The 15,748-nt window shown below is 42.6% G+C and overlaps 2 protein-coding genes across 5 annotated transcripts in view; one reads left to right on the top strand and one right to left on the bottom strand.

The window, feature by feature from the left end:
• The window catches only part of PPP3CB (protein phosphatase 3 catalytic subunit beta), a 48,022-nt gene extending 41,403 nt beyond the window's left edge, over window positions 1-6,619 (top strand). The window contains exons 15-16 of one of the 4 annotated variants that reach the window (XR_014853228.1): window positions 177-249; window positions 6,051-6,619. The gene's annotated coding sequence lies outside the window, so the exon portion shown is untranslated. Of the gene's footprint in view, window positions 1-176; window positions 250-5,494; window positions 5,873-6,050 lie in introns of those variants that run through there. The other 3 variants (XR_014853227.1, XM_085065514.1, XM_085065512.1) reach the window with 3 other exon arrangements.
• ANXA7 (annexin A7) lies at window positions 2,577-14,535 on the bottom strand. Its single transcript, XM_085065516.1, has 13 exons — window positions 14,402-14,535; window positions 12,809-12,866; window positions 11,183-11,399; window positions 10,766-10,864; window positions 9,623-9,663; window positions 9,258-9,360; window positions 8,888-8,982; window positions 8,067-8,180; window positions 6,648-6,818; window positions 4,959-5,129; window positions 4,774-4,849; window positions 3,448-3,560; window positions 2,577-2,927 (listed from the first exon to the last, which is right to left on the bottom strand). Exons 2-13 carry the CDS (start codon window positions 12,863-12,865, stop codon window positions 2,805-2,807), a joined length of 1,380 nt encoding a protein of 459 aa, XP_084921642.1. The 5' UTR covers window position 12,866; window positions 14,402-14,535; the 3' UTR covers window positions 2,577-2,804.
• Between the last annotated feature and the right edge of the window lie 1,213 nt (window positions 14,536-15,748).

The raw sequence follows: 15,748 nt of genomic DNA, 5'->3' as shown, positions 1-15,748 counted from the left end.
AGATACGAAGGCAGGTCTGCAGTAAAGGAAAATTCACTGGGTAGTTGTTGGCCTGATTTCTCATGCTGTATTTCTCCTGTCATCCTTTAGGCAAGTAGTCAGGTAACAGGGTTGTGTCTGGGGGTGTTCCTGATTGTAAAGTAGGCACTCATTTTTTACTGCTGTGTTTCTGAAAGGTGGAGTCTGGAGCTGTCTCTATTTCTTAATATTGTTTGGGAGAAGAAATTATATCCTTACTCCCAGAAAACTGTAAGTAGTTTTCATTACTCATTTTATGCTTTTTCAGCATTTTAAGGAGGGGAAGGAAAAAAAAAGTCACCTGTATGTCCTTAGTCTGTTCTTGGGTAGGGAGGGGAAGAGGCTTGGAAATAGCTGAGGCTGCCAAAGGGGACAGGCAGCAAAAGCTGCAAGAGGCTTGACAGGTTCCTGGTTTGAGCTAGAGTGGTCAGTGCCTCCCTGCCCTGCTCTGGGCTTGGCAGACACTTGCAGGTCACTGCTTCCCCGAGCTGATGGGCAGGACCCTCATCTGTGGTGCTCTTACCAGGAGGGCACGGGCAGAGAGTGTTCAGAGGTGGGCTGGGATCTCTGACTGCCCTGAGGAGTGTAACTGTTTTGGTGGGACTGGGAAGTGCGAGTACAGACCATGCTGGCTCAGGTTTTGGGGGGTTATTTTCCACCAGGGACTTGTGCTGTCAGGGAATGTGCTGCTATTTGCTGAGCCAAACAGGGAAGAGAGGCCAAGTTTGCAACTTACCTTTATCCAGTTCAATAGCAAACAAACACCTTCACCTCTCAAAGTTACAGTGTGAAACAATAGCTTTCCTTTCAAAGCTTATTAAATTCCATTGTGAAATGGAAAAATTGGTCTAGTCGTAGCTCTTGAATTGTGAAGATTTGACCCCTTGCAAAAAGCAAAGTGGTTGGGATTGAGGCTGTTTTTCTCTTAGAAAGAGGGACATCTTTCCTGGTGTGTGTCTGAAGGCTTTTGGAGGGAAGACTGTCATAACGGCTTGCTTTATTCCTAATATTTAATCTGAAAGCACTGTTACCTAAGTTACATAGAAAATTAAGGTTTTTTCAGAGGCAGGATAGACAGTATCTGTTCAATCTTTCCTTGCCTGTTTTTTGCTAGTTTTATTGTCAGTCATTCTGTTCTTGCTACCCATTTAACAATTCTTTGTTACTAGCATGTAATGAAAATATTTTTGTCGTAAAACAGATGAATGTTATCAGAACATATGACCCTATTACCTGTTCATTTTCTTGTGATAGTATGTATGAGCCAGATTTAATCAATATCCTGCTTTGAATGAGAAGTGAAGTGGTAGGGATTTTTTTAGTCACATAAAAAGATGCATATGAACTAATATGCCTTTATTATTGTTAAGACGCTTCACCTGTAAGGAAGTTAGTTCAAGAACAAAGAAATGAGAACCAAAGCTTATAAGAATCTTGGTCAAGCTTGGAAAGCTATTGCCAGATAGATATCTATATATACATATGTATATCTATCTCAGTGGATACTTGCACCAAGGATGACCAAAGTAATGCAGAGTAGAATATCTTTTAGTCTCTCAAAATCAACTTCCATCTAATTTGTATTTGAAATAATTACTTTTAATCTGACCCTGCTGAAGTGTATTTCTCAGTTTAGTATCAGAAAAAGTTTATAGTCTAAAATCAGATTGCAGACTACTGATGTAAGTAAAATACATAAGCTTTTTTGGTATGGTACACTTGATAATCTGTTGGTTCTGTGCAAAAACCTCTATGTACATGCTGTGCATAGTGAAAGACTTGTCATATTGGAACCAGCTCTACCAGTCCGAGAGATACAAGCAATAAATTTTTGCAGTTTGTGTGTGGGTGTCCTAGAATACAGTTGTTTTTTGTTAAAGCATTGCTTGTTTTTTTGTTAAAGCATTGCTAAAGGAACACACTGCTTACTGCTGCTGGACTTGAAGTTTCATTTCAATTTATATCCAGGGACAGAGTCACTGTGGCTTTCTAAAAAAACCAAATGTGCTGTTCAAAGTTGTTATCTTTAAATCCTTTTAAAACATCCACATAGTCATTTATACTGTGCAGGTCACAACTGCTTTGGTTTGGATTTACAGGTTAGCATTAAATAAAAGCTTTTTCACTGCTTGGTCGGTTGCTATATAACCCACTCCTTCCCAAGGAGAGACATCAAAATCAGATCCAAGATGATTTTTCCTTTCCATTGGTGCGTTAAGTGTAATGGTAACTAACCACTAATTTAAAGAATTAAGTAGGGAGTGTACAGTCAGATTCTGCCAAGGCCCCTAAACTGTCAGTGTATTGTGACTTAAACTGAGCACTTGCATGTTTTTCACTATTATGAAGGAAAGACATTAAAAGGGGAGGGGGTGTAAAATGCTTTACATCACAGCCTCAAGCTTTTTTTGTCTTCCACAATAAGCTCAGCAGTTAGGTATTTCAGGAAATTACTGGAAATTACTTTGGCTGTAACAGCTGACTCCTGCAAAGACTCATGCAGTAGTCCCGTAGAGGGGAAGTGGTTTTGTCTGGGTCAAAAAGACTACAGCTTAGGGTCTAATAGACAAGATATATCTTTTATTATACAATAAAGAATATTATGTGCTGTAAATTAAGGCATTGTAAGTGCAAAAAGCTTAGTGAATCATCAAGAAGGCATATTTGATTATGGAACCTTTAAAATTATTCTTTTACAAGGATAGTTAGTATCTACGTAAAGCATGTTTCATGTCTTTCAGTTTGTTTCAAAAAAAAAACAAACCAAAAAACCAGACAATCCTCTTCTATTGCCCAACAATTGCCAGCAGCAACCGCCGGTAATCACCACTTGTATCACTTGCTATCATTGTAGCCAAAGTCTTCTGATACATCTGTGTGAACATCTGTTTAATTTGCACAAGGTCAATCTGTGCAAAGACAAAAAAAAAGCAGAAAACTTAACCACAGTGTATTATTTAAATCCTAGACAGTCACCCCACATGTCCTCCCTTGCAAACTAGAGAACACATGCCAAGGGTGAGATGTGCAATGATTAACCCTGTGCAGTGGACAAGCCAGCTGGTCCCTCCAAGGTCAGAGGAGCAGCTCCCAAAGCAGAGTCCCGTAGTTGTTCCATGCTTTGTTAGGATTGTACTTTGCTAACTCTGAACAGGTGAACTTCTTACCTGGAGGTGCTCACTTGCTATGTAGACAGGCAACAACAGTTAAAAAGGAAAACAAGCAGTTACTACTATCTAGCCAGAGTTAATTAAATTGCTACATGAAAGGTGGCTTTAAAACTAACTAACATATTCATCTAAATGTGGGCCCCATAAAAGCTTCATGCAGTACATGATTTTACAGCTGTGAGAGGAAGACTAAGTGACAAGCTGGCTTGGGTAGATGGCTTTCTGCTGTGTGACTTGTACATGGGAGGAAATTCCTTACCTCACTGCGAGTGACTATAATTCTGATGAGGGTAGAATCATCTGTGCCAGCTCCTTTCATTGAATAATAAAGTCTTTCTGCAAAAAAGGCTGGGCGATTTAAAGCACATTGCACTGCAATAAAGTATAGTGTTAGGATTAGTTCCAGTATTTATCCTGTATAGTGATACCTGGCAGGATCAACTCAGGATTTTTGCCGTAGACACTTAGAGGTTGGTCTCAGTGAAAATCCAGTTACTGTGGATAACAGGACCTGTTTATAGAGGTAAGCTTATTTTCAAGTTGACCAGATGAGTTATTCCTTCACATAAAAACTTAAGGTTACTGGCAGTTAACTCCTTTGGAAGCACTTTTTAAAGCTCTCTGAAATCTTAATTCTCAAACAGGTAATTCATTAATGGTTCTTCTCCTTGGATAGCTGGTACTGGGACACAAGGTATCTTATTCATGTTCCATTGCTAGAGTCTCACTAAGAAAAGTACAGATGTGGAAGATTCTCACTCTAGTAGTTACAGAATGAATCTTGTTTCAGTTAGATTGCTCACACTCGGAGATGAGCCATTATTCCTCTACCTGATTCTCAGACCTGAATTTTTCCCACTAAACTGTTGAGTAGAATATACTCAGGGAAGTTTTTGCTTCTTCATTATGGCTACAGAATTGCTTTCAGTTGGGTAAGCACTCATATGACTGGTGTCTCCAGATTTACTGCTAAATATTACTGATTTTCACTGTCAGTTAATTGAGCTGAACTGTGTTGAACTGATTTACTATAACAAGTCAGTAGGAAAAAGTGAATTCAAAGCAGGTCTTCTATTTTGCTAAGCTTGTCCTTAGCCATAGCTGAGATTTTTGGGGTAGATGGTGCGTGGGGGGGAGGGTGGAAAGGGAACTGTGCCTTTAGTAGGATCGTGTTGGCTCTGAGGTTATCCTTGTGGGTGGTGCAGCTGTCTCTGCTGAAAAGCTACACACCCAGTCACAGTTCTGTGACACTGGTACCTCCTTTTGCAGAACTCTGAATTACACAGCTACAAACACTAACCAGTGACCCTTAGCTCTGTGCACTTGCCTGCCTTCCCAAAGAAGTGTCAAGTAGCTTCTATGTGGCCTTTTCTTATTTGAAACTGACTTCTTCATGGTGAATGCTTATTTTCTTCATTTAAGTGCAAGATGAATCATTTGAATAATTGAAGTTACGTCTGTGCTAGTAGAGTATCTGACTGTGTGATCATTTGCCATATGGCCAGTGCTGAATTGGATTCTTCTTTAGTTACATTTAGGTTTAATTCCTAAAGGATAAGGGGGCAGGGGAGAACATATAACTTACCAATAGCCTTCAAACCACGTTCCACATTTCCAGAAAATTCTCGGTCAATGCTGCTTAATAAATCACGATTAGCAATCTACAAATAAATGAGATAATTGTGTGAAAGATGAAATGCAGTTAACAACTGGAACTTTAATTTAAAATACATTGACCAAGCTTATTTGAAATCAGTGAAGAACTCCTACCCTGGAGTATGCCTCAACTGTTGCTTTCAGTTGGGGAAAACTTCTGCTCGCCAGAACCATATTAAAGCAAGATTCATCAGTCCCAAGTTTTCCTTCACCTGCTTGGTACAAACGCTGAGCATCTTCTTGAGCTTTTTGATAATCCACGGTTTGATTCTCATCACGATTACCCTTAATGCAAAGACAAGAGATTTCATATGAAATTTCACAGAGAAGGCTTTGCTTTAATTGCTTGCAGTGCACATAGACCCCAAGCATGTATCTTCAAAGCTTGAAGCAGAAAGAGAAATAGCAGTTTCAAATACATTACATTGCTTTAAAACTTCTCTTTAGTTTAATATTCCTTATAGGAAACAAATACAAAAGTGGCTCAGAACCCTATCTGTAGGACATGCTTTAAACTGCAGATACACTGACTCTGCAGTTTTCAGATAACTTCAGTCCTACAAACCATCTCATAGTTCTGACTGAGTACTGTACTGAATTCTCTGTTTTACTTAATAATGTAAGCTTTCTCTTGATTTGTTTGTTTCTAGGCTTCAAGTTGCAAAGACTCTTCCTAAATGAACTAATGAATTATCTTACTGAATATGCATACCTGAAATATCTCAGGTCTCCCTCCTATTTTATTTAGAAGTTGCTTATTTCAAGTAAGAATGTCTCCAGAAAGCACTTACTACACTTGTGTCAGTAGGGCTTATATGACATTTTATGTGCTTTGGTGGTTGTTTTGGTTTTTTTGCTGCCCATTGCATGGATGGATACTGCTAAACATGCTGGCTCAGTAGGCTGAATACATGCTCTCAAATACTGTTGTATCTATAGTGGTTAATATACTGTTTAAATGATGTGGTTGTCAATTATTGTAAACTACTTGGATTTATGAAAATAAAAATTAGCAGCATGAGCTTCTACAGGTTTGCTTTCTTGTGGATTTTGACTTTTAACCAAATATCCAAAGCATAGCTGAACTCTCACAAAGGTAGAAGTCAATGAGATAGAGAAGTGTCATAGAAATTCCAACAAAAATAGGCAAATTGATCAGAGGACTGTGGGAAGTTGCATTAGCTACATATTTCTTCCTAAACACAGGTAACTGCAAGTTACTATTCTTCAACACAAAACAAGCCCTAGTAAATTATATGAGATAAACAAGCTCCAGTGGTCACCTGAGTTCAACAGCAGCACCTCCCTAATTCTGGTGATGTGAAGGGAAGGCAGGCTGTGGAGTAACGTGGGAGGTAAGTTTTGCCCTGTGGCATGTCTTATCTTGTTCGTAGGGATTCTCACAGGTGTTCTACATACCACAGAGGTTATCCAGTCAGCTTCACCTAGATTACTTTGTTAATATATTCAAAAAATAAAAGGCATCTTGCTCTAACAGTGTGTAGAGCACTCCTTTAGAGGACCACTTGGTTGTATCTGCACAGTATTTCCACATAAGTTCTGATATTAATAGAGTGTCCTAAATTAGGTCACACAGTTCATCATGGATTTGTAGGTAAGAAGTATCTCTTGAGGAGGGACTGAAGTGTCATGTCTTAGGGAATAAATTAATGACCCAGGGCTAATTTCTTAAAAACCTGCCTCGTGCTAAGCATACACAGCCTATTTATGGAGCCATTATGACTATACACATCAGACTCTACACTGTTATCTTATTTTAAAAAAAAGAAAATTAAAGCTCACTTGGCACATAGATACAAGTAATCGTTCAAAGTGTCCTGAAGTGTCTGATCTGATGTCTTCTTCAATGTCCCTTCCAAATTCTGATTTATAGCAGTTCACTATTTCACGAATTTCCTGGTTTGTCCTTGTGCAAAGGATCTCAATCAACACACTCTCCTGAGTGCCTGCTCCCTGTAGGCAGAAAAAACAAAAGGCATAACTACAGAGCACTACCTATGCAATTTTCTTCAACTGTAAAATAAGGCAGTCATCTGGTATTTCAAAACTTAATACAATCTACATAGTAAGAACAGCAGCCTTGCAGTATGAAAGCACCAAATCAACTGTATACTTAAAATGGAGTGAAGATTCCTCAAACATGCCATTCTGCACCAGCTCAGAAAAACACCACAAAACTGTGACAGTGACAATAGCCAAAGTTAACTGGAAAATGGTTTAGGAAGGAAATTCTTTGGCCACCTTAATCTGGAAATTTACTCAAGGAAGGTAGAGCCTTATGATAATCATTAAAGTCAAAGGTACATATGTAAATTCTGTTTTGGTCAGTACACAGGTGTGTTCCCTATCCAAATGTGGCTGCTTCCTCAATGTGGAACTTTTCATAGATGCTTCCCTCTCCCCAAAATAAAAGTTAATTGAGATTTCTGTGTACAGGGAGATTTACTGGCATGATCATCTCAATTCAGGCAAGGATTAGACAGGAGAGGGGATGTAAGTGAGACTTCTAGGTAATCTTATATTATGAATTTTTGAAAATGGTTGAGTGGCTATTTCCCATAAAAGGCAGATCTTCATTTAAGCTTCATGTTCTCTAGAAGGTGTGCATTCATACATGGGTTGAGTTACTCATTTCCACTATCAGCCACCTGCTAGCTGCTGCAGCTCAAACAAACAAGGCATTCCAGTAAACTGGATGTACCAGTTTACCAGAGTTAAAAGTTTAAACCAACTAGTTCACCTAATCTCTAAATGCTGTCTTTATTCTTGAACAGATACATCCATCATTTGACCATCAGAAATTATTTTTACATTGTCCTTTTTGGATAATCCAAAAATACCTTTCAGTAACAAAGTTTTGTTCCTAGTAAGGACAGGTATGTACCTTTAGTTTAAACAGTGGTTATGGTTTTAACAGCACCCTGGCCCTTTCTAGGTTCTAGCAAAAGTTATGCCCAAGTGGTAGAGAACAAGGTTCTGTCATGTGGTATTTCATCCTCTACTGAATGGACATCTGCCCTGAGTTGGCTAATCCTGCAGAAATCGTCCGGAACTGGGGGACACAGCAGAAAATAATTTTAAACCTTGCAATCCCAGGATTTGTTTGACACTAGTGGATTTTTCAACAATGCTGGGACCAGGTATTCTTAGGTGAGCATCTTAAGCTAGTTTTAAACTGTTCTCTTCACAGGAATACCATACCTTCATTGCATGACGTAAACTCCAGGCATCATAGTAGGTACTAGGCATGAAGAGTGCTAGAATCAATTCTTCCACATTACCACTTAACTCAGACTTCAGATCTTTAATTAAATCCTGTTCAATTATAAACACAAAAAGAGCTTTGCAGAGTGTTAGGCATATATAGATTATATACCAAAGAAAGATCAAACTAGAACTTTATTTTTTGACTTATTTCTACCCTTGTGCTGTTTTCCCTGTAAAGCCTTATTTCTTACGAAGAACTTCCCTCTGTCCAAAACTGTGACAGCTCAACTCTTCCCCATTATCTCCTCACTAATTAAGACCTAGTTAGGTCCTAAAAAATGCCACTACTACAAAATTTTGCTTTAAGTTGCAAAAATTACAGAGGAAAGATGTTAAATTAACCTGGACTTCTATTTACTATCCAATCCTCAATCAGTTTCTCAGTTTGTTTCTTGGGAAAAAGAAGATTTTGGTGGTGGTTTATGTGCATAAAGAACTCAGTAGTTTCAGACACTAATACACGGGCAGTTTAGGCTTGATTATTTTCTATCAAGCTTTAGAGAAGCAGAGAAGCTTCTTGTTTGGTCAGGGACAGAGACAGTCTCCAGCCTTCCCCCACCCCTGCTTCTGCCAGGTATCAGGACAACACTGTGTCAAATACCAGATGTCTCCCAATACACAAGGAATAAACCCAAAAGAAGTGCATTAAAAAAAACACCCAAATCACCCCCCAGGACTAAAATGCAATCAGGCAGTTAAAGCAGCAACTGAAAAGTTCGGTTTTGTTTACCAATTCAAAGAACTAGGGAACATACCTTGCCATACATAGTCTTGAAAGCTGCCTTGATTTTTTGCCTTTGATCATTGGAGCGGTTAGCAACAACATTTATGATGGCCTGCTCATCAGTTCCTTGGAAACAGAAGGGCAGTCTCATGTAACAATGCAAAATAGTCCCTCAGAGAAGACTGTGCATTCATACTGTTGCATCTGGGTCTAGCTATGTAATAAGTGCTTTAAGTACACCAAGTTTTCTATGTAACTTCATCTTCTAAATAGCCCAAGCCATTTTGAAAGTGTAACTTCTGAAAAGTTTGGTGGGGAAAGTATAGTTAAATGAAAACAAAAAAACAAAATGGCATTAAGAAGTTAGATCAATAGGAACTAAAGCTTCTATTCTTACTTACCAAAACCCTTCATAGCTTTGCGGAGAATTTCTGCGTCCCTTCCAGCATCGAAGTTTGGAGCAGCTTGAATTGTACCCTGGGTATACTGAACCACTGCAGCAGGCTGAAAATAAGAGTCACATGTAACTAGATATCCTGCACAATATAGATTCAAATTAAAATCACAACTCTGCAATCAGTACTTCAGGAGTTGTCCATTAGTTCTCCATTTCTTCCTCTAACACAGAATCAGGGCAACATTGCTCTGAGGATAGATGGAAAGTCCTTATGTAGAACACAGTGTAAACCTTTGGAAATCAGCTCTAAAAACATTAAAACTGCAGAAGCTACGTAAGATCAATTATAGAAGAGAAAACAGCACATACCGGACCAGACACTGGGGTTGGTACTTGTCCACCAGGAAATCCTAGTGAAAATAAAGAACAAGGTAAAAGAAGTTAATTAGGTCTTCTCTTACTACAGAAATGCCATCTAATCTGAATATAAAGCCAGACCTACCACTGCACACAGCCTGTTTCCTAAGTAATGATGCCTAGCATAATCAGTAAATAAATTTATTCCCTTGGGAATAATGGGAAGAAGCACAGATGCATTGTGGTGCATACACTAGCAAGGCAATTCTAGAAATTTACTAGAAATACTAAATTTACTGTTGTGGGAACTGGAAAGATCTATCATTAAATTCTGCTATTTTTGACAGAAGCCAAGATAGCCCACACAAATGAAGAATGTGTGTCCCATGCTCTCTTTAAAAGCCATTATATACACTTTTAAATGCCTAGCATGTAAACAATAAATATTCAGAACTCATTGCTGCAAAAAAGATTGAAGGAATCTCATTTTGTGATCAAAAGCACTGTGAATACAAAAGTTGAAACAATTTTTTTTTGTACTGGAATTTTATTTTTATTCATAATATGTATGCACATTCCTTATCATTTTAATAGCAACTTAGTACCAGAGTTAACAAAGCAATAATAAAACAGAAAGGTTTTGCTGCTTTGAATTTCTTTAAAACACAACTGATACATTCCAGGACAAAAATCATCTCTATAGTAACTGACCACTCAAAGCATTACAAAAACTGCACTGCTTTTAAGCAAATGTGTGCATTCTCCTTTCCTCTTTCTCCAGTATGCCAGGGATCACTGTGAACACACAGATCTGAAAAATGCAATTGAGATTAACAGAACTGCTAGGTGCTCATTGAATGTGGACTCTGGATTTCACAGTTCTCATCAGATACTTGCAGTTTGAAAGAGGATAAGCACCTAAACCACTACATCATGATCATTAATTAGGGATAGCCATCCCTTTTGGATGTAGCACCTACAGAGATGGTTCTTATCAGCCCTTCAGTGTCCTGGTCAAGAAAGGTGGCAGGAGGTACACAGCATACAAACCTCAACAGCTACAAGTAACAAAGGTAAGAGCCTAATTTGTTACTACCTATCCTGGGGTCTCTTGGTTTAACCTTGAACGTTTGAAGTTTCTAATATATGACATACCTGGAATTTGTGCAGGTCCACCTCCAGCGTAGCTTTGGGCAGGAGGCTGTGGATAGCCACCAAAAGCAGGGCCAGTGGGAGGCGCAGCAAAGCCAGGGCCTGGAGGAGCCAGGGGAAAAAATCCAGACTTCAGCAGGCTTAGTATTTTGTACTTCTTGACACAACATGAGCCAGGTTACTGAGCAGAGCTATGCAAGAGGCCAATTTCTCCATGTCTGTGCACTGACCCAGAACCACCAAGGCCCTGCCATCAGCATGCAGGTATTTACTGCTGGATGGCAACCTGGCTGGCTGCCTGCATGCTGCTGCCTGAACTGATCACTGAACAAAGCTGCTTTTCTTTACTGTTTCTGAGGAGCACAGGGAGTGGTTACACTGGAAATCACTCCTGACTGGTATTCTAACAAAGGATCTTACCTCCAGGATAAGGTGGCATTCCTCCAGCTTGGGGAGCTCCAGGGAAGCCCCCTGAAGCAGGGTAGCCCCCCTGGGCAGGATACCCTGCTGCCCCTGGATACCCAGCATTCGGTGGTGATGCAGGATAGGCCCCCCCTCCTGATGGAGGGAATCCTCCAGGAACAGCAGGATAGGTGTACTGACCAGCTGGTGGATAGACAGACTCTTGTCCTGTCGGCTGAAACACAAAAATGGGATGTCTCTGTGCCTGTTAACAGGACATTAGAGTAAAAACTCCCAAGCTGCCAAAATGTCCACAGGCATAATAACAACATGAATTATACAATTAGATGTAGTGCTTGAAGCAGCAGCAGCAGAATTCCTGAAGCCTGGATGGGGTCCTCCTGGTTGGGTTTTCTGATGCATCTCCTATGTTGACACAGAGTCAGAGTGCTGCAGGGTGGAAGTTGCCTCTGGATGGCCTGTGATCCCATCCACCTTCAAAGCAGGGCCAGCTTTGGAGTTGGATGAGGTCATGCAAGGCCTGATAGTCAAGTTTTCAGTATATATAGGGAATGGCAAATTCACAGCCTCTCTGTGCCATTGTTCCAGTGTTTGATTACTCTCACAGTGAAAAACATTTTCCTCAAACCAAATTGCAATTGCAACCTGTATTTGCCAGCTACCCTTTCACTGTGCACCTCTGACAAGAGTTGGCTCCAGTGTCTCTACTGCTCCTTCTCACCCAGCAGAAAACTGAACAGATCTGTGCTTAGCCTGCTCTTCTCCAGGCAAGCAGCCTTCCCTGGACATGCTCCTCTTTGTCCATGTCTTTGTTGTACTGGGAGGCCACAACCTGACACAGTATTCCAGAGATGGTCTTGTGAGCAATAAGCACAGAGGAATAATAATTTCCCTTGACCTGCCAAGTGATCTTGCTAAAGCCTGGTGTGTCATTAGCCTTCCTCCCTGAGGACTCGCAGAGCTAAGCCACACTTGTCAGCCACTGGGACACTTGGTCCTTTACTGGAAAGCTGCTTTTCCTATCCCAACAAGGAAGAGGTGAGCTCAGCTCAGCTTGCTCTCTGTTAATCATTCAGAGCTCACCCCCGTTACAAGACTTTAAAGAATACAGTAGCTTTGAAACTTTTGCCTCTCTTGCACGAACAGTATTTTCAAATGTTACAGGGAAAGACCTTGTTGGGGTCTTTCCCATTTCCTTTAGGAAATGCATCTCTGTAAATCATGGGATACAGCTACGTGAGTATTTGGTACAGATTGGTTCAGAGATGACCTTTAACCCTACATGTAAAGTGCCTCATAGTTATAGAAGAAACTTAAATAAAAAACCAAAACAAACAGAGTTGCTGAGACAGCTATGTTTAAAAAAACGAACTCACAAGAAAAAGGTAAAATAAAACGAGAGCAAAGAAACAGAGACCTTTCTGGAACAACAGGCATTTAAAAAACTAAGCTTCCTTCTTGGAATTCTCAGAGATAGACAGATGAAAAGAAAGACCATAATCACTAGAGAGTGTGGTGCATGAACTGACAGCTTCTGTTTACAGATACATGGAGCACAGTAACAAGGGGTATTCACAGAATATAAATGCTTTAGGAATGCAACACATTCAGAGCCATACTTACAGGATAACCTGGGAAAGCAGGGTAGCTGTCAGAAGGGGGATAACCTGGGTATGACATTCTGGGGAAGAAAAAGAAAAGTATATTTTCACTGGGAAGCAGTATATATATGAGTGTGTAGTAGATATTTGCTAATTACCTGTTAAATCACTTGAATAATATGTTTAGTAGATTTAGAATTGCTTGGGAGTACTTGACAGCTATTTGACACAAAACTTTTCCTTTTTTTGTCTCACACATCTCACCATAGCTATCAGAATTCAGAAGAGAAACATCTTCAACTTTGTGACTATCACTCTTATTTAGGGTCAGACAGACAGTTAGGCATGGTAAGAGGCTCAAACCTCCAGAAAGCTCTGAAATACAAGATACACTTTGAGGTGCCAGCAGGAGGGATCAGAACCCTTTGCCAGGACAGAAACAGTGCAGCCCTGGTCCTGCACTGCACCAAGCACCTGTATCCATCATCCTGCACTGCTCTGCTCACAGGGGTAGTTCCTGGAGAAGAGCAGTACCCTATGTATCCCATGTAAAATGGTAATTTGATAGAACAGATGTAATCCCTCAGCATTACTTCATTTGTGGAGCAAATTTGTGTTTCCTGACAGTAACTGCTTATTTAAGTCATATTTTTAACAGAGGGACTTGGGGAGTAGGTACAGAGACCATCCCATCCCGCACGTTGCCAGCCAGCTGGGCAGGGAGATAGGAGACCATTTGCCAGGTTATGAAACATTTAATGGCAGGGAAGAAACGGACTTTAAAATTGGCAGAAGCATCCTCAAGTCGAACAGCGGCTCTGACATAACTACTTGTATAACCAAAACACCAACAGATTTTCCCGTCAAGCTGTAGTTCCCCCCGCTGTTCCCGGCCGGGCACGGGGCGGGTTAAGGCGGGGGCCCGGTGTGAATCAGCTGCGACCAGCGGTGAAGCATCAGCGGGCGCGCCGCACTCGGTGCGCTGGGCGGGAGCTCGGCCGGTAAACACGGAGAAAGTGTCCCCATTGCGGCTGCTGCGCCGCAGCCCCGCCGGGACCCCCCGGCCCTGCTCGGCCCGCACCCGCGGAGGCACCGCCCGAGCCGAGCCGGGCCCGCCCCTGCTCCCCGCACTCCCCGCGCCCCGCCGGCACCGCGCCCGCCCCGCCGCCTGTGAGGGCCCCGCCCGCCGCCCGCTCCCCTCGGGGCACTCACGCATCGCCCCCAGCTCCTCCCGCTCCCGCAGCCGCCAGCCCGGCCCGGCCCGGCGAATCCCCCGGCGAGGTGGAGCTGCGGGCGGAGGCAAGTATCCCGGTGTCCCGCTACCTACTGCTCCCAAGGCCACCTGACGTCGCCCCCGCTCCCCAGCGGCAGGGCGGCTCCCCAGGAGTGCGGCTCCCCGGGGCGGGCGGCACCGCCCTCGGCCGGACACCTGCCGAGCCCCGGGCCGGGGGCTGCCGCTGCTCCGGGAGCGCTGCCCGGGGCTCCATCCGGTCCGGCCGTGCCCTGAGGCTGGGCCCGAGCCCCGGGCGGTGCGAGCGGAGCCGGCGGGGCCGGGCTGGGCGAGGGGCGCGCGAGTCGCGGCCGGCCGGCTCCTTCCTCCCCCCAGCCGCCTCACCTGAGGGGAACTTGCGGAGCTTCGGCCTCTCTCCGCAGCCACACCGCAAAATGGAGCCTGTGCGGCCCGCGATGCCCGCCCCGCCCCCGGCACCGAGCCCGCCCCGGCCCGGCCCAGGGGCCGCGCTCCCCGCGGGCAGGGCACCGCGCCCGGTGCCGGCAGTGGCGGCCCTGCCGACGCAGAACCCTTTGCTGTCCGTGCAGGTTCGCCCCGTCTCGCCGGAGGAAAGCTGTGAGATGCCCAGCTGTCCCTCGGGACGGACGAGAGGTGAGTTCACAGGCCAAGTGCCACAAGCGCAGAGCCGCTCCCAGTGGAGCTGTCAGGGGAAGCGTTCACACGGCAGTCCTTTGCCACCCGATAGGAAAAGGAGAGAAAAGCCCACACTGCAGCTTCCCTATAGCACCGCTGCAATGGAGTTCAGCCCTAATGCATGTCGGTTTAAGCCAAGTCTGCAATCCAGGAATACGCGAGTCTTTAGACGAAGATCATTGTTCAGCAGCTGTCAGGGAGTCCATCAACTCATCCAGGCCACCAGTACTGCAGGTAACAATCAAAGTATGTAGAAGACCTAAGTGCACGGAGCTGGAGGAGTTGCTCCTCTTAATGTAGTTACTGAAGATCAGGATCTAGGTCCCAAGAGGACATAAAGGTAACATTGTCCTGACTACTACATGCGTTTTTCTGGAAAGAAATCTTAATTACAGTTATTTGTATGTAAGTATGGGGAGTGTGCTTAGTGTTTTGTTTCTCTCTGTTGTAATGTTTATTCATATTATACTTTGAATAGACATTACATACACATAGTCCTTTCTTTTCCTGATGGGTAGTTATTCATAAGATATTCTGACAAGCAAGATACAATTTATGAAGGATTCACTTATTATGCACCAGTTACTTGAGGTTAGTACAAATATCCCCCTTTTTTAATGACAAACGTGTTAGCAATTCAGAGACCCCTCCAATGCAAACAGCTTTGGTTCTTTCCTGTAACCTGGTGCAGCACTTGCTCTAGATGAGATAACAGCCACTGTTCTATTTGTCTGTAGAACAGTGTGAAGTGCAGGCAGCAGAAAATAGGTGGGTAATAATTTACCGTGCTTGCTCAATTTAAATGAAGTGCACCTAAAGCCACATAAAGTATTGAATACATTACCTGTCCAGGAAAATTGGGCTTGTTCTCTCATGTTTGCCCAGAACACATCAGGAGTGGCTTTAAGATTTTAATCCTCACAACATTCTTCAGCTGACACTCCGAGTCTATGTCTACTTTATTTCACCTATTAAGCACATTTTTTTCAGGACAGGTATATATTTAAACCCTTGTTTCCATGGGAACCAAGTACATTT

The sequence above is a fragment of the Lichenostomus cassidix genome, chromosome 6 (genome assembly GCF_008360975.1).
Source record: "Lichenostomus cassidix isolate B80296 chromosome 6, HeHo_3.0, whole genome shotgun sequence".
In the NCBI taxonomy this organism is placed as follows: Eukaryota; Metazoa; Chordata; class Aves; order Passeriformes; family Meliphagidae; genus Lichenostomus; species Lichenostomus cassidix.
Note: the sequence above shows the minus strand (reverse complement) of the source record. Positions and strands in the feature narration are given on the sequence as shown.